The following is a 23,903-nucleotide window of genomic DNA, read 5'->3' as shown; positions in this document are numbered from 1 at the left end:
GATGACAATGTGTCGTTGAACGGTTAACATGAATGTCACAGCCATCTCCTTGTTGGTGATAGTAGTGCTGATATTTACAAAACATGGAAAAACTATCACATGTCTGTTTGGATTCAAGAAACAGCACTTCCACACCCCTACCCCCCCCCCCCAGAACAATTTCAAAAAAAACTTCATTATGTAAAACTTTAAAAGAGAAATATATTCCAGTGACCTAACAATACATGAAGTTCAGAGCCAGAAATGGCTTATTGTAGCTAGTCCTTCCCTACATACATATTTGTATTATCTCAATGTAATTACCCAGACAGATCTTATTCATCTACATTCTCGCTGGTTTCCTCTGAATTCCGATCTTGACCGTTTTCCTTTACATCATTATCTTCACTTGCCCCTGATTCAACAGCGTCCTCGGCATCAGGATCATATTCCGCGCTGTTATCCTCATACTTCAGATCCTCGCTGTTTTCTTCAGACCAGACTCTTCACTGATTTTCAACTCTGATTCTGATTCCTGAACCTCCTCATAACTTTAAGCTCTTGCGATCTCTTATTTTTGCCTGGATATCTGAAGTTATAATAGAACAGGGAAGATGATCAATCATAGATACTGTATCAAAAGAAAACCTAATAATGGACAATGAATTGAGCTTTTTTCTAGTATATGTAAAGGTTTGACCCAGATCTGCAGCATAGAAGTCTCAAGAAGTGGACCTAGACTACCACACTGAGTTATGTATGTTTGTAACATCAATTGTAAATGGCATGCGTTACTTGAATTGAAAGATTTTAAAAGAGACCCATATCACTAGAAGTAGGCCCGATCTACCACTCACAATAGCATTAGTTCTAAATGCTCATGACATTAATAGTAAGTTGAAATGTGAACTGATTATTTTTTTCTCCGAGAGTAAATACCTGTAACCATATCAGAAAAATATCAGCAAAGCAAAAACAAGATTGTTCTACTGTGTTATACTACATCCTTGACCTTTGACATTGAAAAATTAAAGGTGTCCACCACTTGACATGAGGAGTATGTGTACCAATTTTGACGGACCTAGTCCAATTAGTTTGGTCTGTGTTCTGCCTACATATTTTTTATATTAACTGATACTGCAACATTGACCTTTGACCTAGAAAATCAATACACATCTTCCTCTCGTCATAACAATACACATCTTCCTCTGTTAAATGTACTAAGTTACAAGATAATAACTCCAACAGTTTGATCTGTAGTATCTACAACGTTTTCCTATCAACTGATACTATGACTTTCGCCTTTGACTTTCAACAATGAAAAACAATGGGCATCTTCTCAACAAGGTGATCAGATGTACAGCCATACGATCCTGGAGCGTATACGGTTCATGTTGCCTACAAGATTCGGACACACCGACATACGATGATAGACCATGATACTTTGACAGGCGTAAAAGTCGTAACAGTGACATTTATTCCCGAAACAGAAAATTGGTTTCCATTCTGAAATATGTTTGACAAATACAACAAAAGTAGAACATATACGGCAATCTCAGTATCGGGCGTTTTCTAGGGGCGACATCGCTTTGATCTATACACATGGTTTTCAGTAGTTCATGAAAAAATGACTCCCAATTTCAAACCGATTTCTGGTTTTATCGTTAATTCTTCTCAAAAACCATTGATCCTGATAGATATCCTGCAATATTTTGCAAGAGGATTGTAAGTCTAAATACAATATTATGCCCTTTGTTTATTTTGCAGAGTATGGATTTATTGCGGTTTTCTGTTTTGGGTTGCGATTCAGTCGATTTTCATTGGGGAAAGAAGTAGGTAGAGTTTTTACTCAGTCAAATGATTTAACACTCCCCCACCCCCACTCCTCCAAGAAATCATTAATACCCCAAAGTTTTTTCTGTCCAACATTTGCACTAGTTACAGCCCGTACAATATTTCAGCAGCCCCAAAAACAATCTTTGAATTTTGACTAATAGATTAGATCAAAAAATAATTTCCGCCCGCATGTCCAAAAATATCCGTAAAATATTTTCGATTTTTTACAACAAGCGCAAAAACGACCTTGATGTATGTGGCTGACAAATGACAGAAGCGCGGGCTCTCGAGAAATTTCCTAACAGTGTAATGCGGTGTTTTAAGTTTTTCATGATGTCTATCTTAATATGTACGATACTTCATAACACTGGATTGGAAGTTGATCCTTACTGGAATCCTATGGAACTTTTGAAGCGCTATTCGATGCCATTATTTAGAGAACATCGACATCGTACAATTGATTGATTATATATTGTTTAGTCTCTCTTGAAAATATTTCACTCACATGAAGATGTTACCATTGCCGGTGAAGGGTTGCAAAAATTAGGCCTATGCTCAGCGCTTATGGGCATTGAGCAGGGAGGGATCTTTATCGTGCCACACCTGCTGTGACACGGGTCTCAGCTTTTACGGTCTTATCCGAAGGACCGCCCCATTTATTCGCCTCTTACAACAAGCAAGGGGTACTGAGGACTATTTTAAACCCGTCCCACAGTTCACGACACATTCACAAAAGGTTTGGTGACTATTGATTAAGTGTGTCCTATTAAAATTCAAGAAAATGCTAAAAGCGATGCAATGGAGATTTCAAAACTGAACATGTCCCTAATAATATGCATATCTGTGAATCGAAAGTTTGTAGAAATGAAACTTAAATAAAATTCTTCAAAAAGACCTTATCAGTTATAGCTGTAGAACTGTAGCTCTCTGAAAAAATATTTTGTTCCGTCAAAATATTTTTTCAGAGAGCTAGTTCTGCAGCTATATCAGTTAATGTTGCAAAGTACATGTTTTAGTTATAAAGAAAATAAGTCTTTGAAATCTGAAATACTTCTTATCTATTGTACACTATATCAACAAAGTTGAAAAATATTAAGTTCAAGTGGTAAACAAATGATATTTGATGATTTTAGAACTTTATTTTAAGCGCTCCCTTTTTAAAATCACACTTAATTCAATTAAAAATATTTATATTTCTCGTATTCGCTCGCCTCATAATATTTATCTCCAAAATTAAAAATAATATTTGTAAAATAAGTTCGCCCTCTCGCCTCATTTTTTTTTTTGTTTGAAACTATTTTATAAATTGGTGTGGCCTTACATTATATCAAAAACTTCTACGTGAGAAGAAAAAATACCTTGTTCTGACCTTCAATTCGACATTAAGATATATCAACGACGTTTTATCTATTAACAGTAATAACTTTTATGCATATGTCGATTCGATATATCCATGTAAACTCAATATAAAATACACAACCGAGTCGTCCACTTGTGCTTCACACTTCGATATTTTATTGGACATAAACACTAACGGCAAACTGACAACTCAAATGTATGACAAACGGGATTATTTCAGCTTCTCCATCGGTAACTTTCCATTTTTATGTAGCAATATTACATTATCAACTGCATATGGTGTTTATTTCTATCAACTTATTCGATACGCAAGAGCTTGTTCTGCGTATAGTCAGTTATCTAATGGAGGCAAGCTACTTACAAACACGTTGATGGTACAGGGGTTTCAACAGTCTCGATTGAAGTCAGCATTTCGCAAATTATATTATAACGATATAGTTCGTCGATGCAACCTATCATTAGGTCAAATGCTGTCCGACGTGTTTCATACCAATTGCTAGGCCGTTCTTTGTACACTGATTTTGACAACGGATAACTCCGTTTACCTGATCATGATATAAGGCTCATGGCGAGTCGACAGGGGATGCTTACTCCTCTTAGGCACCTTATTTCACCTCTGGCGTGTCCAGGGATGCGTGTTTGCCCAGTTATCTATTTTGTATTGCTTATAGGAGTTATGAGATTAATCATTGTTCATTATCTTCACCTTTCATTTGTCAAAACAACTAAAAAGTAGCTAGGTGATTACACTACACAAATTTAGCCACACGAACTTCATAATCCCTATATAAACCATCACAAGAACTTTTTGTGAGAAAAAAAAAACTCTTCATCCAAAGATTTTACTTCATGGATCTAAAAAAAAATATGTTTACTTAGTCTTCAATCTGCAATACTTGTTTAATTTAACTGGTATTATGATTACTTAATCATAGTCATCACTTTGAGTAGAAATACGCACTATATCCAACAATGTCTAATTCACACCTGCATTCTAATTAGAACTAAATACTCCATCTTATCATAGCCCATATTGTAAATATGTAAGTAATCACTTATTCTAATTATAACCCACATTTTCATACTCATTTATTGGACTCGCAGGGCATGGGGTAATACGGTCTAAATATATCCCCTCTGCAGCAACCCACAAAGTGCCTGCATATTTATTGGCAGTAGCATTAGGATTTTGAATGGTACCTTAATATTCAAGGATTTTTCTTACGGATCCTTACGTATTTCACAAATCCGTGAAGTGCATGGATTGCTACGATTTAGACACGGATACCAAAGAGTGATCTACGAATGCTTACGACTGGCTACGAGTTGGAGATGGGTAAGGACTCGTAAGAAAAATCCGTGAGTGTGAAGGTAGTATTAAGGGTGGCGGTAGCGAGTAGGTTTTTAGTAAGGCACCCATCTCAGTCGCTTTCTGGTTTTTTTTTTTTTTTTAGAATCAATCATTTTCTTTACTGACTCACCGCTATGGTGTCAGCAGTATAATTCTTTTGAGGAGCAATAGAGGCGTGGTCGTATTATGTGCCACCATGATCCGCATTAACCTCCTGTTCAACAGATAAACTTGTTTGGTCTACTGTATGTAAAGGATCTGCGTTTCCATACATCGTGAGATCATCTACAGGTGAATCTATGCTGCGAGTTCTCATAAAGCATTGTAAAGTCAAACTCATTGTTTTTTTTTTCAAAATTGATTTTTGCAAGCTCTTCTGGCATCAACTTTAATTTTTTTAACATTGGCCAAGTCTCCAGGACCTTCACAATTTCCGGATGATATTGAATGTTATCCGCGACAGAAGGACAAACACCGTCTAGCTGTTAACGTTCAGTCTGTATTTAAAATTGATTGATTATAACCATAGTATTAAACCTACACACTACCTTTAATTATCACCCTCATTTCAATAAAAAGAAACATATTTCCCACTCTAATTATAACCCATGTTGTAATTAAAATTAATTACTAGGTCTAGTTAAATCCAACATTGTAATTAAAAGCATTACCTCTAATCATCTAACCCACGATGTAATTGAAACATAAATATTCTAATTATAACGGTGACCAACATTGTAATTATAATTAATTTCTAGCTCTAATCATAACTCACTTTCTAATTATAATCCCTAACTCTAATTATAAAACACATCATGATTAGAATTAATCACTAATTTTAATTAATACACACAGTGTACATGCTGCAATTAAAATTTAACATTACCGAAAATTAGAACTGATTAGTGAGAAAAACTTAACTCCTCCCCTTGATTAAACCCACATTGTAATTAAAATTAACCACCAGTTCCAATTATTATGATTATAACCCACCTTGTAATTAAAAGTAATCACTAACTCTAATTATAACCACAGTGTAATTAAAATTAAATCTGACCTCTAATCATAATCTTCATTGTAATTGAAACAGCACTATCATATTGACATAGCATAACAATAATTTCCAATGGATTCTTGTGTAGAATTAGATGCTATATGCACTGATTGATATAGTGCAATAAACTACAGTACTACTAGTACTTACCATTCAGATAGTACCTCCTATGTTTATATCTGTATACAGACACTTCGTTGTTGTACAATGATCCGACCCAGAGAAGGTGAGTTCTATCATCATAGTTCAGACTACGTGGTCTGTATATCCTGTGTAAACTAGTCAATAACAGACAAAGGAAGTGACCATCCTTGTCAATCATCTGCACTGTGTGGGTTTTATAATCACACACCAGGATGTGTGAGCGTGCGTCTGAACAGATTCCCCACGGATCTAGTGATGATTGTGATGGAGGTCCTCTGTAAGAGAATCGATGTTTTCCTCCGCGCTCTGTCACCACTACAGCACCACGTAACGCGTCAGACACAATAATATCACCGTTCTTATTCTCTGTGATATAATGAGGATCACTATACAGTTTGTTACCTGTGTTGTTGTATTGTATGGTGAGCATATGCTGACCACTACTGTCGTACCGGGTTACCTTGCCTGTATGTTTCCATGCACCAGTGTTTCTCATCCCGACCAACATATCCCCAGTGACCGGGGAGCAGTATACTGACCGGGGTTTCCATGGTGTAGTCCCTAACAATGTGGTGACTGTTTCATTGTCCAAAGAAAGTTTGTTGATGTTATATTTCTTGTCTATATAAATCAGTTCACCAGAATTGTTAACTGTGTGTATTCCTCCATGCAATGGTGTTTTATCTATCACACGGTCTACAGTGACTCCTTCTCTGTCTCTGAAGACGAGAGTATCAGCATCGGAGACCCAGATCCGTTTTGACATCACACCAGATATGTGAAACACACGAGTAACACCCCCAACATAGACAGTCTTGTGTAATACAGGTGTGGACGTCAGTTCCAAACACTCTTTTATTGCTTTTTGTCGTTTTCCTGTTGTCATTTGGATTTCTGTGATTCCCATCAATAACTGTTCTACATCTTCCATGTTGAATCCCTCAGTCAGGGACAGCAGCAAGTGTTGTGGAAGATTAGGGGTGTCCTTTATCTGGGGAACACGATTTATCTTTATAAACAAGAGGAATTGTACCGCTCTGTTTGCTGATTGTTCATATCTGTCTTCATAGTTATGTATGTGGGTGAGGTGCCTGTTCATTTTTCTCTTCTGTTGTTGTATTCTATCAATCAATACACCTCTATATATTGTTTTAACACCACATACCGCAGTGTCAATCAGATCCTTCAGTCTCTGGGCTTTTGTTGACATCTGCTGTGATTGATGGTGACATATTTGTGGGGGACAAGTTTCGATATCAGTTTGGATTCCTACCAGGAGAACATGACAGTTAAAGAGTTTCTTACTTATGATGTCAATTATTTTTCCGTATTGTTGTCGCTTTGTTTGATAGGCTGTTTTAAGATCCACCAGTGTGTGTGTACTATGCTCTGTACAGCACCTGCACAAGGAATAGTTACAATCATCACAAAACATTCTGTATTTTCTATTTGGATGTCTGACACAGGTCTTTCGAAAAGGGATATATTTAAACTTCTCACGGTAAATCACAACATCATGGTATATGGTATCTAGATCAATGACATGTTTTTCTTTACACTGTAAACACAGATCACGTTTACATGTGTTACAGTAGAAATTGGTGTCCCCCTGACATTTAGAACATTGTCGAACTTTTAACTGAGTGCTGAGTCCTAGTGTGTCCATGATGTGGAAGGTCTGGGTCTTTCGAAACACAATCTACAGAAATGAAACAGACAATATTAGGTCAAATTACGAAGAATGTTGCATGCATTAAAACTAATATGTTTCTCTATATTCAAATCTTCATATCATTTTAAATATCAACATATTCGCAAGATATAATTATGTGATACAATAAAGTTATGTACTTTATTTATAGACTGATTTCGTTTGACTTGTTTTTGATAAGTACATTTCTTGAATGCTAAGGTCAAATACATTAATTGTTCTGTTTCCATTAACATTGAAATCAAAATTGGGGTAGTTTGGTATGATATAAAGGATATGTTTTGGTCCAAAATGCTCAGCTGAGTCACCTTGCTTACACAGAGATGTGACTGATCAGCTTAGAAATCTAATAGTGGGACAACAATGATCCCAGACTTGTCCTTAGACAACTGTATACACTAAATGTCTTAAGATGATTGTATAATCTGTAGAATTAATTCATTAGTTATTAATACACGTACCTTGTTGATATTATATATAATTGATCTAAAGTGTGGCTTGATAAATCAATCTGTTGTGTCATTTTTCCATTGGTTATACAGATTATATGATTTTTTTAAGTCTGAAGTAGTAGGATTATTGTTGACCTTTAGAATAGGGATAATATATATGAATGCTTTTCCTATTCTGTATGTCTATCTAAGCTAAATTCTAATACGCAGCAGCAATATAAAAGATAATGTGTTCTTAATACAAAAATGTCTCTGGGATTACTAATGGTGACGGAAGACTTGACAAGTTATCTTTAACAATATATGACTTCTTGGAACCTAGCCATGAGTCAGAACCCTGGGGTTGTGAAATTCACAAGTTTGGTACAACCCCCTTTGCCTCTTCTCAATTTGCATTTAGTTTTTATACAGTATCAGCAAAATTCTGATGATATCATAATCGATATATGGAACCAAAACACATACCCCTGGATCATGAAATTTACAATATTTTAACATTAGATGACTGTTTGGGACCCGCCCATGAGTCAGAACCCCGGGATTGTGAAATTCATAAGTTTGGTACAACCCCTTTGCTTGTTCTAAATATGAATTTAGTTTTGATACAGTATCAGCAAAATTTAAGACGATATCATAATCGCACGGACACACGATGTTTTAAATATCTATAATACAAAAATGTTCTTCATGTCAATATAATATTCACAAGGTATAGCACGTCTCCATCTTTGGTTTCTTCTTTACCAGCTGTATCGCTTCAAACTTTCGGAAATAATTCGATGTCATATGATAATTAGACCCCTACCAATAAGAAGCAACTCTGTCAAGATCATACCTCTCGGATCGTCATGGTGAACTGGAAATAAAGTCCACTTATCAGCTATAATCAACCGTCAAACATCGTCTACTGCTTCTCATATGCGAAAAAATCACATTGGTTTTACCCTTTGGGCAGCTTTAGTGATTTTTTTAAAGATATCTTATTAATGTAAGGAAGTTGTCGTATAACTTTCCACTTTTCTGTCCCTGTGGCTTATGACAAGAATAATTCTAAAGAGTTGCCTATATACTCGTCTGTAAATCTTTGGTCTCATATTGTGGCCCCACACTACACTTGAAGGCCGTGCTTTCTACAAACGTGGATTTGCACGATTGAAGTCAGCATTTCGCAAATTATCAGAGAAACAAACAAGAGGCCCAAGGGCCACAACGCTCACCTGAGTCACCTTGGCCCATATCTGAAAACTTTCCATATATATTTGCATGTCAAACCTTAGTCCCTATTAGGGCCCAAACTACCATTTGCAAACTTGAATCTACACTATATCAGAAAGCTTTCATTTAAATGTCAACTTCTTTGGCCCAATGGTTCTTGAGAAGAAGATTTCTAAAGCTTTTTCCTATATTTGTATGTAAAACTTTGACCCCCCCCCCCACTTGTGGCCCCATCCTACCCTCCGGGGGCCATGGTTTGAACAAACTTGAATCTGCACTATGTCAGAACGTTTTCTTGTAAATATCAGCTTTTCTGACTCAGTGGTTATTGAGAAAAAGATTTTAACTATTTATTTGTATGTAAAACGTTGATTCCCCTTGTGTCCCCATCCTACCCCCGGGGGCCATGATTTGAACAAATTTGAATCTGCACTATGTCAGGAAGCTTTTATGTAAATCTCAGCTTTTCTGGCTCAGTGGTTCTTGAGAAGAAGATTCTTCCTAGATATTTGTATGTAAAATTTGATCCCCTATTGTGGTCCCATCCAACCCCCGGAGCCCATGATTTGAACAAACTTGAATCTGCATTATGTCAGGAAGCTTTTATGTAAATCTCAGCTTTTCTGGCTTAGTGGTTCTTGAGAAGAAGATTTTTAAAGTTTTTCCCTATATATATATGTATGTAAAACTTTGACCCCCCCCCTTATGGCCCCATCCTACCCCCGGGGCCCATGATTTGAACAAACTTAAATCTGCAATATGTCAGAAAGTCTTCATGTAAAAATCAGCTTTTCTGGCTCAGTGGTTCTTGAGAAGAAGATTTTTAAAGATTTTTCCTATATATTTGTATGTAAAACTTTGATCCCCTATTGTGGCCCCATCCAACCTCCAGGGGCCCATGATTTGAACAAACTTGAATCTGCATTATATCAGGAAGCTTTCATGTAAATCTCAGCTTTTCTGGCTTAGTGGTTCTTGAGAAGGTTTTAAAAGTTTTCCCTATATATTTGTATGTAAAACTTTGATCCCCCTTGTGACCCCATCCTACCACCGGGGCCCATGATTTGAACAAAGTTAAATTTGCAATATGTCAGAAAACATATTGTTTATTTTACTAGATATTGTGGAACCTCGTTATTATGAATCTTGTACATGGTGACTAATTTAGCATCTGTTCGTCTAGAAGATAGAGGTTATAAACCAGTTTCTAAATATAGAGAATATTTAGAGGTTAGTATAGGAAGACCAGTGATAATTCGTGCTGCACATAATTTGACCTTTTTTATGGATTACTGTCATATACGCTACATCTATCCCACACAACAGAGGCATATTCTAAAGCTGATCTTAAGAAAATAGTGTACATTTTGAAAGAGTGTAAACTGACTCCTAAAGTGAATTTTAATTTTTTAAGAAGACCTAGTTTGTTGTAAGTCGTAATTGTTATTTCATTTATATATTGGGACAATCCCAAATCACATGAAACAAAAGAAGTTAAACGTGTGTGCACTCACACATATTCCAACTAACAGTCTTATGTAAAACTTATACGGTAGCAATTTTGATGCACCAGATGCGCATTTCGACAAATAATGTCTCTTCAGTGATTTTCAACCAAAATGTTTGAAATCCGAAATAACAAGAAGTTTTAGAGCTAAACATAGCAAAAAACAGCGTGTCAAAAAAGTGGAGTCAAGTATACCTATTGTTTTAATTTCCTCTTCTGAAACCTGGCATTGTTATTAGGGGAATATCATATGGAGTTTATTTTTAATTACTTGTAGCTAGATAGGTGAGCAAGAAGGTGATAAAAAGAGAAAAATATAAAACCTCGCATGCTTATGCAATAGTGTTGATTTTAATTCGATGGAACTTTCCCATCAATGCTAAACGTGCCATATGAAGTATTTCGTCCATTTTATCCTCTGATACCTGCATCAAGAAAAGAATTATGTTTCATTTCTTAATTCTAGTGAAAAGTAGTCCCTCGTGTTTAGTGCAGATAAACGATTACGTTTTAGATCATGTAATCAAACGACCTTCAATTCGACTTTTAGATATATCGATGACGTTTTGTCTAATAACAATGATAGCTTTCATTCATATGTCGATTTGATATATCCTTGTGAGCTCGAAATAAAGGACACCACAGAGTCGTCCACTTCTGCTTCATAGTTAAATATTTTATTGAAAGTAGATATTAACGGCAAACTAACAACTCAACTGTATGACAAACGGGATGATTTCAGCTTCTCCATCGTCAACTTCCCACATTTATGTAGCAATATTCCAGTATCACCTGCATATGGTGTTTATATATCTCAACTGATTCGATATGCAAGAGCTTGTTCTGGGTATAGTCAGTTTTTAAATCGAGGTAAGCTACTGACAAACAAGTTGATGGTACAGGGATTTCAACAGTCTCGATTGAAGTCAGCATTTCGCAAATGTTATGGTCGTTATAACGATCTAGTTCGTCAATACAACCTCGCATTGGGTCAAATACTGTCTGACGTGTTTCATATCGATTGTTAAGCCGTTCTTGGCACACTGATTTTGACTGCGGATAACTCCGTTTACCTGATCAGGATATGGGGCTCACGGCGGGTGTGACCGGTCAACAGGGGATGCTTACTCCTCCTAGGCACCTGATCCCACCTCTGGTGTGTCCAGGGGTCCGTGTTTTTTTCCCAACTATCTATTTTGTATTGCTTGTAGGAGTTATGAGATTGATCACTGTTCGTTATCTTCACCTTGCATCCAATCCGCATCGCTGTTAATTCACCATTCCAGAAGTTATTAAATGAGATTGGTTTCATACGGCGAATTATAGCATTTCATTTTTTATCAAATTTCATACAGGGAATTGTAGCATTTTATTTCTTATCAAATTATGTATATTGGTTTCATATATGTATCAGATATATTTCTGAATTCAATCAGTAAAGTACTTTTGTAAACATTGCTTGTAATACTGAACTGAACGAGCTACTGACTTTAGATAATTCTATCTTTTGAGAGGAATCTTGTTCCACAAACAGATAAAAGGATTACATTATTATGATATTTTTATCCTGATATCATAACACGTAATACAACAGCTTCACGGCGACAATCATCTTTATCTTTCTGATAATCTATATACAGGTGTACATTTCATACTCAGTAACATTCATTATGACTAGAGATTTTAAACTTATCAACATCAAGGGAAATAACTTGTATTTATAAGACGATTTAGACGTTTCATGACAAGAGGTATCCTTTTTCACGACGGCTTACTTTATACGAAAGATTTGAATCTAGAATTTCGTACCAATTTGTTTACATTTAAATATCTCAATGTCAAATATAAAAAGGGATAATGTTGTTTACTGTGCAGGATATTAAAAACAGTTTATCACGAATTTGTTTTAATATAACTTGTTCAATATTTGTTAGATAAGAAAAGAAACACACTAAAAGAGGTGTGGTCACCAATGGGTTCGCCTTTGGGCAAAAATACATATTTACATGTTTTAGTATTTTTTGCTACAAGACAAATGTATGTATACATGTGGATATTGTTGGTTTTACAAGATTGAAACATGTATTTTTTATTATAGGTGTTGCTAAAACGCAGAATAGAAAATGGGAAGGAATTTTAAGAATTTGAATAAGTATAATGTAGGAACACCAACAATCAGAACTATATGCTTTGTGTTTATTTAAAAGTTGACCTAATCAATGGAAGGTGAAGACAACAAACAGTGACCAATCTCATAACTCCTATAAGCAATACAAAATAGAATTGGGCAAACACGGACCCCTGAACACACCAGAGGTGGAATCAAGTGTCCAGGAGGACTAAGCTTCCCCAATCGACCGGTAAAACCCGCCATGGGTCATTTTTCTTGATCAGTTAAACGACGTTATCCGTAGTCAGAAATATTTCTTGTAACAATCCACTCATCTAATCTAGTAGTTCTTAAAAATAAGATTTTTAAAGATTTCACATATATTCCTATACATAGAAATAATCCCCCGTTGTGCCCCCACCTTACTCCCATAAATCATGATTTTACTAAATTCGAATATCCACTATATCAGGGATCCTACATTTAAATTTGAACTTTTCTGTTCCAATGGTTCTTGATATCTTTAAACGACCCCTCTCTATTTTTTTAATTATCTCCCATTTAAAGTTGCATGGACACAATTGGACAGACATTTGAAAAAAATAAAATAATTTTCAATCTTTAACTAAGACATTTCTAATGGTCAGGAAAATGTTGTTGTGTCACCCCTCTAATTACAAGACATACAGAGTTTACAATTCTTTGTTATGTAAACAAGGTCCGTGTCATGCTTTTGTTTCCATGGTTAGATATACTAGCAAATACTTCATTTAAAGTAGCTTTTCTCAAAGTTAAGTCTAAGCAGAATAAGTTTCTAGTGTTTGTCACATCTCATTTTGCTTTAAATATGATATTTGCGATAAAGTAATCTATACATGTATGTAAACAAAACATGGTGCGTGCCATGTTTGCATAACAAAGATTCGTGACTCCTGATCTCACTTGTAACTCAACAACTGCTATTCAAATTTTGGCATATCATTAGAAATACCGTAGTTAAGCATTTTAAAGATTAAAAGATGTGAAAAATAAAATTACAAAATGTTCAGTTTAAATCATGTATATGCCCGTTTAAAGGCATCGGCAGACAAGACAGGTAACCTAAAATGTCTCAGTGTGAGTAATCTGACATTAATTCACCAAACCGATTTTAATGATTCGTATCTTTAGGTATCATGCCACTATTATCATTAATGTGTTAATATTCATTGATTGATTTATGTTTTCCGCCCCACTCAATAATTGTTCAGTTATATGGTGGCGCCCAGATTTTTTATTGGTGGAAGAGAGAACCCAGATTCCAAGTAACTGGGAAGAGACCACCGACCTACCGAACGTAAACTGGGAAACTTTCTAACTTACCGGCGCGAGCGGGATTCGAACCCGCGCCGACAGAGGTGAGAGATTGTGTGGTTTTGAGCGTGATGCTCTAACCACTCGGCCATGGTGTTGTTAATATTGTATTACACATATGAATGATGAAGTTTGAACAATAACTTACCTTAATTAGTTACACACCTTGCTCCAGTACCTTGGTGTTTCAATGTCATTGTATTAAATTGTGTCATAATTTGATCACGTGAATTATTGATTGCTCTTTCAATTGATTTTAATGAAACAGCAGTTTCTCTCCTGTATACAAATAATTATATCCAGTCAATACACAGTCACAAAGTGTTCTGAGGTTCTCATTTCTTTCAAATAAACATATCGTTTTGAGAAGTCTCTAAATAATGATTTATATCTTCTGAAAAGACGTCATTTAATATTTCATAATGAAAAGGATCAAGTCAAATACTGGTCTGTGTAATCAACACAGAGTGACAAATCAGTTTTGTCAAAGTTTCGCGTTACTTCTACCAAATGAAACCTATTGTGTTTTGAAATTTTCAAATGAACATGATATGGTAGAAGAGGTAAGTGATACATACCTTACAATGTATATGTTTAAATTAATAGTCATGATGCTCCCCAGACACGCTAAGATGGTGTGCAGAATGATATCATCTTTCTGGACTGTAGTGTGATTCCTATTGTGTTATTACAGTCTATGTATTTGGGACTCGTCCTTGAATTACACATAGAAAGAATAATGCCTTTACAATGTAAAATGAATGTCTTGCAGTAAAATGTATTTCATTTGAAACATACACAATAGATCATTGGTTATGATGTAAGATAGCATTTTATTCATTTTGTTTTTATTTCTATTTTATTTGAATGATTAAAAAGATCCCTAACTCTTCAATATGTTTTATCTCATGTATAAGGTGCGACGAAAATAAAATATAATTTCCATGGAGATTTATAGTTCTATGGAAAAGTAGTTAGGACGAAATAACCAATAGTAACTGCCGTTGCAGTGTAAATATTGAATGCGAAGAAGTTCTTGAGAGAAATATATTATAGGATTAAATATTCTTTTTGAAGATTTATCGAAGTGTAAACTCTCGACATTTTACTCCCACTTTGCACTTTCGTTTGTCCCCAACATTCTTGTTTTTAACAATATTTTTTTAATCAACTCACATAATCACCTTGAATTGTTGCTCAAGCATAGCTAAGCTATCAATTTATTACACAAAACGTTGGCGAGTTTCACATCTCAGCATCCAAAGCGAAAATACAAATGCAGTTGTGTTTACAGTCCGCTTAACAACGACAAGGGGAATTATTGTTCCCTTCTATTAAACCACTGTAACTAATGAGATTTAGTAATTCAACTTTATCACAGAAACAACTTTTTTCAAAACACATGACAACTCTGAATTCATTAAGGATGTGAGCTCTAAACATAGCAGCAGTGACATTGTTTATGATATACAGAGCGAAGCTCTAAATGTAACACGTATATAAAAGAAAAACATAAATATAGATAATCAGCATACGTTCAGTGAAAACATTTGTGATCCATATCAGCGCCGTCATATTGCTTTAATCCTTCGTTGCTTCTAGAATCATTTGTGTTTTAATTTTGAAAGCCAAATATGCAAGTCTACCGTGTAAATTGTAATTCAAACTCCCAGTTTGTTAAAAATGAATGGTATGATTATGATTGTTACATTTTTAGTCAATCATAAGATAGAAAAAGCAGTTATACGACTAAATAGATAAACAAGTTTGAATAAACGATATACTTATGATTACGTTTTACCATTTTTAATTTATTGGTTAATTTGTTTAGCTTTAATGGTCTTTTTAACTGCAAACGGGATGTATTGATGTTGTTTATAATTGTTTGCTTTGAAAGAGAAAAAAATCGAGGGTAAATGTGACATCACAACGCACGGTTTACATCGCCTTACGTTTTATTTCCCGCGTTAAATAAATAAGCAGATCCTGTAGAACTGTTATTCTTATATACCCCCTTTTATATTCGGGTGTTACTGGATGTATAGCGCAAGGAAACTTCTATAAAAGAAAAATAATGAATCATAATCTACCATACTTAACGGAATTGTGGTTATCACCTTCGGACAAGCCAATGTCCATTCCATGCCCCTAAAGTAGCTGTGGTATTTATTACCATATATTTACATATATATGGGTCCCACTGACTTAACTGCCTGCTGTTGATCTCTAACTTCAGGTAGGTCCCGCTGTACGTCTGGTATATTCCATAACCGCCTGAAGTCGCTCCTCTGCTATCCCGGAATAAATAAGTCGTATTGGGAAAGACTCCCCAGATACTACACTCCCCCGTCTTCTCTGAAAGACGGAGAAACGGGTCCAACCGCTTGTCATGGTTGGGCGAGGAACCATCCGAGGACGCCGGAAAGGACTACCGGCAGTAAGGTCCGGGTAAATACCCAAGAGAAAACTGTATGGGACTAATCTAATCCCAATTTATGTGGGTCGTGGCGAGCACTGGGTCGCACACCCCTAGCTGAAAAGCATCAATAGATCATCTCACCAACTCGAAATACAGGTAGGGGCCAATGCAAGGTGAAGATAATGAACAGTGATCAATCTCATAACTCCTACAAGCAATACAAAATAGATAGTTGGGCAAACACGGACCCCTGGACACACCAGAGGTGGGATCAGGTGCCTAGGAGGAGTAAGCATGCAACCTGATACCTCTGAACTGTTGGGCTTGGATTCTGAATGAGTCATATCCCACAAGATTTGTATCGAAATCCAAGTTCAGACGTTTTGCTGAACGAGGCACTGCACCCATCCAGAACACCTTCACCAGGCCCACATTGAGTAAGACCAACAGCTGGTGCTTCAACCACATTAATTTCCGCAGCAATGTTAGTTACCTTGAATGAAAAATCGCCCCCACCGTCCAATATGGGATCCTTGGAATTTGGCCAAGTTCCAGGGCAAGATAATGGGGCAACATCACCTTTTGCTGTCAATATGCTAAGCTGTATCCCTGCCTCAGTTTGGGAATCCACACTGTATACATTATCGATGACCAAGTTAGGCGTCAGTACCCATTCCCATTCTTGTACCAAGGTAACATGCTGCTTGATGGGAGACCTAGGGTCGAGCTTGTCGTAGACATTGGTGGATAACACACTCACCTCCGCTCCAGTGTCTGTCATTGTCTAAAGTCTCACTCCCTGGACGATCATTTCAACCATGAGTCCGGTGATCGGGCGTATCTGCCTGATTGGCACAGATGAGTCTTCACGATGTTATCCCGCTTCCGAAAGGGCATGTCCCCTGTACCACTCTCGGCTCGGCCTCTGACCACCTCCAGTTCGCATTCCTCTTTGGGTTGATCCTGGGCCATTACTGGATTTTGGCACTCACTAGGCCTGGTCATGGAATCCGTTCAATCCTCCTCCTCCTCCTGTGTGAGGGCTCCATACCCGACAAGTCCGACATATTCCTTTGGTTCCCTGTTCCAACTCCCTGCACTAAGATATCGTTAGGGGGCTTGAGTCCTTGGGACATATCCCTGGGAGTGGGTTCGTACTTGTCCCCTTTCCAACACATAACTCAGTTCTCGGATTCCTTCTCCCCCTCCCCGGGTGCCTCTTTGAACTTCATTTGGAGTGTGCCCCTACTGGAGTGACGCATGTAAGAGTGCGCCTGACTCTGCTCTCCTGCAGTCCGACTTTACCCATACGAGCATCGCACGGCCCTGGCGTACCTGGGGAGCGCTCTGGTATCAGCGTCCTGACCTCTCCCTGTATAGCCCCTTAACTGGACAGTGGCTTGGCTCCCCGATTCCTTGATTCTGAGGAATGTGGTTGTTCAACCCTGGGTTTAACCTTCGTCCCTCGACCTTTGTTCGCATCTGATTTCCCCCACAATTCCGGGTGTTCCCTCTTAAAGTGGCACATGACCCTGCACTTGAAGCAGCCTGCTGGCTTCCGGTTGCTGTTCGATGGTGGTGATGAAGGTCGCCGAGGAGAAGAGATCCACCCTTGGAGTTCATGCTATAACTCATGAAGGCGCTGGTGCATCTCCTTGAGCTCCTTATCAGGATTTGGGGTTTCACCTTGAGCTACATGCCTTCCATTCCTCACGGGTTTAGATGAAGTCATTTGCCATGGATGCTGGTTTTACTGCATTCGATCGACTGCTTCCTCAACTGTCTTGGGCTTCCCTTCCAGGACATATAGTCCTGGGTCAGTGTCCTCAGCACCGTAACACAGCCGTGGGGTGCCATAGACATGTACATCCGGCACAGACGGGAGAGTCTGGGCAGCTAGGGTGAGCACCCTGTCTGACCGATATTGCAATGACCTGCCCACATCCTGTGATGTTGAATAAAAGTTTGAAACTGATGCGTGGAACCTGGTGCATATGACACAAAAAGTTTCTCTAACCGCCCAATGATGTCAACCAGAGAGAGACTGCTGTATATTCCCATCAACAGGGTGTAGTAGTCGCTCACCGTCCCCTCCAATGAAAAGAAGAACTGATCATGCTGTTCCATTTCAGTCCACTGTTGGCCGTGGGACAAAGGTACAAATTGTGCACGAAGAATTTCAAGTTAGAATCTCCATCATACCGCAAATTCATGTACTAGAGTGCGTTTCTGCAGAGGGCCGTCGACTGCTCTCTTACACAATAGTACTGTGGGACCTGGAACGTGGTTGGAGACACTGGAGCTAGCCACTGGGCAGAATACCCAGAGAATGGTTTGTGTCGTTCTGTTTCTCCTGACTGGGGTTAAATATGAGCTACTCTACCCCCGCATCCCTCAACCCACAAACTGTGGCGCCTGGGTAGGTGAAGGGTCCCTGCTGTTGATAGGAATGAGTCGCCATGGTAGTGTAGGGGATATGTGTGCTGGCGTAATCGTCAACCATGGGAGGTATCAAAGGCTGGATTTGGGGACATACCCCCAATCCAAGGACATTGTAGATGGGATGGGTAGGCATGCGAAGCGGGGGACCCTGAATCAAATCATAGCCCTGGATGGGTTGTGAGGACCGGTATTTCCCGTAGATAATCCCTGGCTCCAAAAAGGGGGCAACTGGAGAATATGATCCAGGAGTGGGGTACTGCATCCGTGAACCCAAACCCATCTGGGGCAGACCCTAATTAAGCTGGTCTAGGGCCTAATAATCAACCCATGAATGAGGGGATGGGGCCGATCTCCTTGACACCGCAGCGTTGGAATGTAGAGAAGGGTTGTGATATTCCTGGGAAACTCCCAGAGCTGTGTATATAACCACCCCCTTGGCTGGAGTAGGCCTCATCGGGGCATTAGGAATAACTTACCCCCGATAAGAAATCCTCCTCCCACCTATCTCAATCGCTAAACCATGGGGGTATCCATACCCTTTCTTGGGTGAATCTAATCCCATTAGATTCCTTGGGGAGTCACACCTACGTTGCATATCCCTATTACATCTACCACCTTCCTTAGAGCCAAACTGTGGCCCAGTAAAACTCATTACCCCATCTGAGGCATCACTAAGCTTATCTCAAACAGGAAGGCAAGGACGGCGTGAAACAGGGTTTGCCAACGCCCGAGGATACTTGGGAGTGTGCGGGGACGTTCCAAGTGACCGCTGGTATGTCCACGTGTCCACCGGATAACGCCTCATCTATAGACATATTCCTCTCCATGTCAAGAATCCACAAAAATTTATCAAAAATGCAATTAAGGAATGTCTAAGTTGAGTCAGTATCTATTAAAAATCCCTGTTAATCACTAAAATCGAAATATATTCCCAAGTGGAAAAAAAGAAAAACATCCCAAAACTGACACTAGCCGCTAAAATGGTGAGCTAACAACGTGATGTGGGGAAAACAAAAAATGCAATAACGCTCCCAGGTAAGTCCACCGCCTCGAGTTGGGTGGCAATACATTTTCTATGGTATTTATTATCATATCTACATATGTGATTGATCACTGTTCGTTTTTCTACACCTTGCGAACTTAACTGCCTGCTGACGGTCTCTAACTTCGGGTAGGTCCCGCTGTATGTCTGGTATATTCCATTATCGCGGGAAATATCCTCGTGCTGCCGGTAGTCGCTCCTTTGCAATCCGGGAATAAAAAACTCGTACTTGGGAAGATTACCCAAATACTACACTTCGTTCAGTCCAACGGTCACACCGTATCCATATTGCTGTCAATTGATACAATTAAACTGACGAAATTTGATCGAAAAGCATAAGCTCAATGTTGTTGTTGTTGTTGTCGGTTCCTTTTTATTTCCGTGCAGTATCACGGGTAGTGTCCACACTAGTGGACCCCCTTCCAGGTATCTGGCTGGCTGCACCCATGGCAGATCTCACCTCAGATCTCCATTCTTTCCGGTCTTGAGGGTCGGCAGTTGAGAGCTTCCATTCTCTACGATCTTTCTCAGTCAACTCTCTCCAAGATAGCATTGGCCGACCAACTCTACATCTCCCAGGAACTTGTATATTTAAAGCGCACTTGACTGCACTGCTGGATCTGACAACGTAACCATACCAGCGGAGTCTCTTTTCCCTTAAGATGAGGTCGAGGTCGTCGATACCAAGCCGCCCCAGCAATTCAGTTGAACTTACAGTGGCCATATCTTCAGGCTTGATGTTACAGATCTGTCTTATCATGGCCCTGTCATTGCGTAGTAGGCGATGAAGATTTGGCTTGGTCAGTGCCCAGGTCTCACTGGCATGGAGCATAGCGCTCCGTACACAGGTGTTATACACTCGACCATGGGTCTTATACGACAGGTGGCGTGATGTCAGGACTGGTAGCAGCTCCCTGAACTTTTTCCAGGCAGTCTTTACACGCGTAGTGGCTGCAAGGTCACAGCCACCAGCTGCGGAAAGCATGTCTCCGAGGTAACAGAAGGAGCCTACAACCTCCAACTTGTCCATACCAACTTGGATGTCACTCTGCGGCCTGCCGTCAAGAGGGCGAGCAGTTCCTCTGCATCTTGAACATCTGAAGTCAGGGTCCACAGACAGGCGCACGAGCCCACTGCATTTCTTGTGCACCCAGTGCTTGCAGCCATTGCAGAAAATACTATTGCTGCCTACACCTGTACGACAGACAGCACATGGGACGCTGCCCGAGTCCTGAAGTAGGTCAAGATCCGTACCGCAGATCATGATCTTGGTTTTGCCTGCATTCACTCTCAGTCATTTCCTTTCCATAGCTTTTTTCCAAGTCAGAAGCCTCTTGACACATTCATCCATAGAGTCAGTAATGATAACCAGGTCATCTGCATACAGATCCTCCCATGGAACACCGGTGCGAAATTCGCGTGAAAGAGCCTCAAGTACGATGATGAAAAGCAGAGGGCTGAGTACTGACCCCTGATGGACTCCGACCCTCACAGCAAACTCCTCAATACAAAACTTTACTACATGTATAGCTCTATTGAAATAATCAAAAAGTTTGGACATTACTTTCCAATTCTAGTTCAGAGGAAATTCTGGAAAACAGCACCTACTACAGCTACTCTGTTAGAGAAGACCGTGATATATTTCTTACTTCACAATTTGTGTGCAGTTCTTTCTTTTCCTTTCTAGTGGTATACTCAGTTTATGAAAATAAAACTGTCGTACAAACTTCTTCAAATTTCCTTGCACTTCCTCCGCATTCCTCTCACAATCTCTGCCCAGAGTTGTTGTTCATTCTTGTCACGCATATGTGAGTGTAAAGAACGATAACTCTGGGTAGAAATTCATTCCCCTCGCTCTCGTATGCTTATTGGGTTAGTGTAAAACAAGTAATTTATAAGTTCTCTTCGACGCACATGATTTTCTTGTATCTCAACCCCGATCGAATTTATATAAAGATCAGTGATAATTCATATCTACTAGTGATGGAAATCGGTAATTGGTTTACTGTAACTAAATAATAATCGATTACAATTGGACAACTATAAACTCCATTTTATTAGATAATTAGACCAGTTAAACTTAATTGATATATTTTCATCCCCCGCTCATTTCGGTACATTTTGTTTCCTTAACCTTAACTTGAGTTATCGGAAATTTTGATTCCGCGCGGCAGATTCCCTCCTCCCCTGGCCCTGAAGGGGGGGGGGGGGTTAAACAAACGATAATGGGAGCATTTTAAAATCTCATACACATGTAAATATTATGAATACAAAGAGTTACACGAAAATTAGAAAAGCGACATAATACATTACGATTAGCAATAAAACAAAATTCTATAATGTCCGTGGGCTTCGTCAAGACCTTCAAATTGATATGTCACAAAAAACCAACTACAATGAGGATTTAAAAGACCCGTGTTTACTCATTCGATTCAAACATGCCCTTACCTGTATAATGTTTCGGATGACTAAGTCACCTTTAAATCTCCTAAACGTATGTTCTCAAGCTTGACTCAATTGTTTACGAACGATTGAAAGGTTGATGTTACAAAATAATAATTAGCGTTCCAAGTTTTGTATCTTATTGGTTCTCTTGACTTTTAACAGTCTTTATTGGGTCTAATGTTCAGGTAAACCTTTCAGTTCATGTCCCATGGTTAACACATCGTTTATTGTGTTGACAACCATTGATCCTCTAACTTAAGATGTTTTATATTTTAGTTGTATTGCGAATAATTTGAACTATTGCTCATCCCAGCAACAGAACCTTTCCACACCTGTCATATGAGCTCGTTTTATCGGTAGAGCTGTATCATATAAACCCCTTTGATCAATCGATTCTATCATATACGCCCTTTCATCTTCGGTCCTTAAGTAAGTCTAGATTGTCATATGATCCTTCCAATTCTTCCCGATAATGATAGGGAGAACAACAGTATTGGTGCAATGAAAGGTGAAGATAACGAACGGTGATCAATCTCATAACTCTTGCAAGCAATACAAAATAGATAGTTGGGCAAACACGGACCCCTGCACACACCAGAAGTGGGACCAGGTGCTTAGGTGGAGTAAGCATCCCCTGTCGACCGGTCACACTCACCGTGAGCACTGAGCAATATGAAGAACAATGGATGTATTGTTTACTCATGCATAGTATTAATGCCCGTCCAATTTTGACGTCATTTCCGACACCTCCCCGTTATACTAAAGTATGCGCCAGAAAGGGCATTTTTATGCAACTTCTGTCTATCTGACCTTGCGAACATGCTTTAATCCCTGGGTATAATTATAGACCATTGCCTTTTGTTTCCATGTGCGCCGATATTACGATAAACAAAACTATTAGGTTAATGAATAGGTCACAACTTTCAAAAACCAAATTCGTCAAGATTTTTTTGTTTTCAAACCCATTATTTGGATTCAAATTTTCAGCGCTTAGAATGTGTCACCAATCGATTGATTTCTATTACAATTGACGGGGTTCTCAGTGGCCGAGTGGTTAGAACATCGTGCTAAAAATCACATGGGCTCTCATCTCTGGTCGTCGCGGATTCGAATCCCGCTCACGCAAGTGAGAAAGTTTCCCGGTTTACTTTCGGAAGGTCGGTGGTCTCTTCCTCAGTACATTATATCTGGGTTCTCTTCTCCACCAATAAAAACTGGGCGCCACCAGATACGGAAAATTGTTGAATGTGGCGGAAAACAGGAAACAATCAATCAATCGATTACAATTGATGATCGGAACACTACTAATATCTACCAACATTGTTTGTCAAACTGTTTTTGACATTATAAAATATATGTCTTGAGAAATTGCGATAGTTGACAGATCACGATTATAACTATTACAAGTGTGTAAACAACTAAATTACTGATTGATGATAGTGCGAATAATAACAAAACTAACTGATTTACATCCACCTGTAACC

The 23,903-nt window shown here is 38.6% G+C and overlaps 2 protein-coding genes across 2 annotated transcripts; both read right to left on the bottom strand.

The window, feature by feature from the left end:
* Positions 1–484: 484 nt before the first annotated feature.
* LOC125661064 (uncharacterized) lies at positions 485–14,399 on the bottom strand. The gene is made up of 3 exons (XM_056148155.1): positions 14,220–14,399; positions 5,730–7,422; positions 485–568 (listed from the first exon to the last, which is right to left on the bottom strand). Exons 2-3 carry the CDS (start codon positions 7,387–7,389, stop codon positions 525–527), a joined length of 1,704 nt encoding a protein of 567 aa, XP_056004130.1. The 5' UTR covers positions 7,390–7,422; positions 14,220–14,399; the 3' UTR covers positions 485–524.
* Positions 14,400–20,347: 5,948 nt separating this feature from the next.
* On the bottom strand, positions 20,348–21,238 carry LOC130049601 (uncharacterized). Its single transcript, XM_056147439.1, has one exon. It carries the CDS (start codon positions 21,236–21,238, stop codon positions 20,348–20,350), a length of 891 nt encoding a protein of 296 aa, XP_056003414.1.
* Between the last annotated feature and the right edge of the window lie 2,665 nt (positions 21,239–23,903).

This window comes from Ostrea edulis, chromosome 8, assembly GCF_947568905.1.
Source record: "Ostrea edulis chromosome 8, xbOstEdul1.1, whole genome shotgun sequence".
NCBI classification, from domain to species: domain Eukaryota; kingdom Metazoa; phylum Mollusca; class Bivalvia; order Ostreida; family Ostreidae; genus Ostrea; species Ostrea edulis.
This window is presented reverse-complemented; position numbering and strand designations above follow the sequence as displayed.